Source organism: Bubalus kerabau, chromosome 15, assembly GCF_029407905.1.
Source record: "Bubalus kerabau isolate K-KA32 ecotype Philippines breed swamp buffalo chromosome 15, PCC_UOA_SB_1v2, whole genome shotgun sequence".
NCBI lineage: Eukaryota > Metazoa > Chordata > Mammalia > Artiodactyla > Bovidae > Bubalus > Bubalus kerabau.
Window position 1 is genome coordinate 46,082,358 of NC_073638.1, and position 2,713 is coordinate 46,085,070.

The following is a 2,713-nucleotide window of genomic DNA, read 5'->3' on the forward strand; positions in this document are numbered from 1 at the left end:
GCCTGTTATTAGCTATATCATTATCATGCTATATGATACTGAAATTGAAACAGTCTATCACGTCTGCAGCCATGAAATTAAAAGATGCTTGCTCTTTGGAAGAAAAGCTAAGACAAATCTAGACAGCATTTAAACAGGAGAGACATTACTTTGCCCACAAATGTCTGTCTAGTCAATCTATGGATTTTCCAGTAGTCATATATGGATGTGAGAATTGAACCATTAAGAAGGCTGAGCACTGAAGAATTGATGCTTTTGAACTGTGGTGTTGGAGAAGACTCCTGAGAGTCCCTTGGACTGCAAGGAGATCCAACCGGTCCATCCTAAAGGAAATCAGTCCTGAATATTCATTGGAAGGACTTATCCTGAAGTTGAACCTCCAGTTCTTTGGCCACCTGATGTGAAGAGCTGACTCATTAGAAAAGACCCTGATGCTGGGAAAGATTGAAGGCAGGAGGAGAAGGGGATAACAGAGGACAAGATGGTTGGATGGCATCACCTATTCAAATGACATGAGTTTGAGCAAGCTCCGGGAGAAATGGTGAAGGACAGGGAAGCCTGGAGTGCTGCAGTCCATGGGGTCACAAAAAGTCAGACATCAGTGAGTGACTGAACAACAACTACATCTACTTAGTAGTTAGTAACTGTGTCAGGAGGTGTGTCTATAGTATGTATTTTCCCAGGACCCTCCTCAAAGCCCCCATAACCTCTTTATTCCTCAGGCTGTATATCAGGGGGTTCAGGGCTGGGGTGACAATCGTGTAGAAGACAGAGATGATGTTGTCTTGCTTGGGACTGTGGAGGGAACTGGGCAGAACATACATGAATGTGGCAGCTCCATAGAACATCCCAACCACAGTCAGGTGGGAAGAGCAGGTGACCAGGGCTTTCTGCCTCCCTTCATTTGAGGGCATGTGGAGCACAGTAAGTAGGATTAGTGTATAGGAGGAAACAATAGCAGAAAGGGGGAGCAAGAGGAAAGTCACACCTGTCACATATACCAGGAGTTCATATCTGGAAGTATCTGCACAGACCAACTTCAATAGAGGTGGGATCTCACAAAGCAGGTGGCTGATCTGGGACATGCAGAAAGGGAAATGCATGGTGTACAAGGTATGTCCTAGAGCACTCAGGGAAGCCAGGACCCAGGGTGTGGCCACCATGAGCCAGCAGACCCTCGGCCTCATGAGGACCATGTAGTTCAGAGGATGACAAATGGCCACATACCTGTCATAGGCCATGAAGGCCAGTAGGAGGTCCTCTGCACCACCCAGGGTCAGTGCCAGGAACATCTGAAGGGCACAGCCCACAAAGGAGACGGTGTTTTCACTGAGCAGAAAATCTATGATGGCCTTGGGAGTGACAACAGACGTGAAGAGGAGGTCCATGAGAGAGAGCTGTCCAAGCAGGAGGTACATGGGCACATGGAGCTGGGCATCCATTGTGATGGCCAGGAGCAGAAGGCAATTGCTGGCAAGGGCCAGCGTGTACAGGACTGTGATTGTAGCACAGAGCAGCTCAGGAGACAAACTGTCATTCAGAATCCCCATCAATATGAAGCCACTTCCCAGGGTGAAGTTCCAGTGCTCCATTCTGTGTTGTTTCTTTAGTTATGTAGAACCAGAGGGTGTTGACGAAAGTCTTTCTAAGGGAGATTACCCTAGTTTTGTATTGTCTCACATCACTATGGAATTACCAATAAGAATTCCATGAGATGATATCTTTTCCTCTTGGTAGCTAGGTTTGTCTTCTGTCTTCTGAATTTATGAATATTTTCATTAATTATTATAAAGTATCATATAAATTAGAAATAAGCATGTTGGTTATAGCCTGTCATCTTTAAATAAGATAACCAAGAGAATGAACCCAAGCAAATATCTTTGTAAATAGACAAAATCATAGCTATCTTCCCAACAAAAAAAATGCCCTGCACATTGGCTTTTAATTAGTTGCTTTTCTGCTTTAAATTTCCTTGGGATTCCAATTCTGTTTTTTCTGCTCCCCTAGACATGACATCTGGCTTCATTTTCCAGTCTCATTGTTCTGAACAGTTTTCTCAACAGGGAACCTCTTGGCTCTTGGACCACTTGGTCTCTTGTGTTCTTGAACTGTCCTCACATCCTTGATGAGCATACTGCTACTTTACAGAAGGGAAGAGGAATTCTGTGCATGACTGAATCACTGGGATAGTATAGATTTTGGAGGTACATATTAAGGAACAGTACAAAAGATGTTTGCCTATTTTCAGGTAATGATAAGATGTTTGCTCAGGAGGAATGAGGATAGAAATGAAGGTGATGCATAACATTTGAAAAGATACGGCAAGGTATTTGTGTTTAGGATACATGATAGAAGGAGTGAGTTATAAAAGAGGGGGATTTATAGAAAAGGTCCAAAGCCATCCCATCACTTGAAAGTCAAAGTAAGATCTTGAACAAAAAAAGAGATCCTCTATCTCATAGTATGAGCTGTATGAGGAAAGATGCTGGTTCTGCTGAGCCCTGAATCTATGTGGAAGGTTTGAGCAGGAGCCCAAGTGGTGTGTGGAACCGTGCTACTTCGTTTCCTCTACATGGATGCAGACCTTTCATAGTTGGATGGAGGACTCAGGAGGCACTCTGAAAAAGAAGAGAATAATCCACCAAATGTTTCATCTTTCCTTTGTATCATATGCTCTTACCCCTCTGTCTTCAGTTTATGTCACCAACGTTGT

General features: G+C 43.8%; 1 protein-coding gene across 1 annotated transcript; it reads right to left on the bottom strand.

Moving 5' to 3' along the window:
• Positions 1–662: 662 nt before the first annotated feature.
• Positions 663–1,696, bottom strand: LOC129628128 (olfactory receptor 2AG2-like). Its single transcript, XM_055547561.1, has one exon. The coding sequence runs from the start codon at positions 1,590–1,592 to the stop codon at positions 663–665; it is 930 nt and encodes a 309-aa protein (XP_055403536.1). The 5' UTR covers positions 1,593–1,696.
• Positions 1,697–2,713: the final 1,017 nt, after the last annotated feature.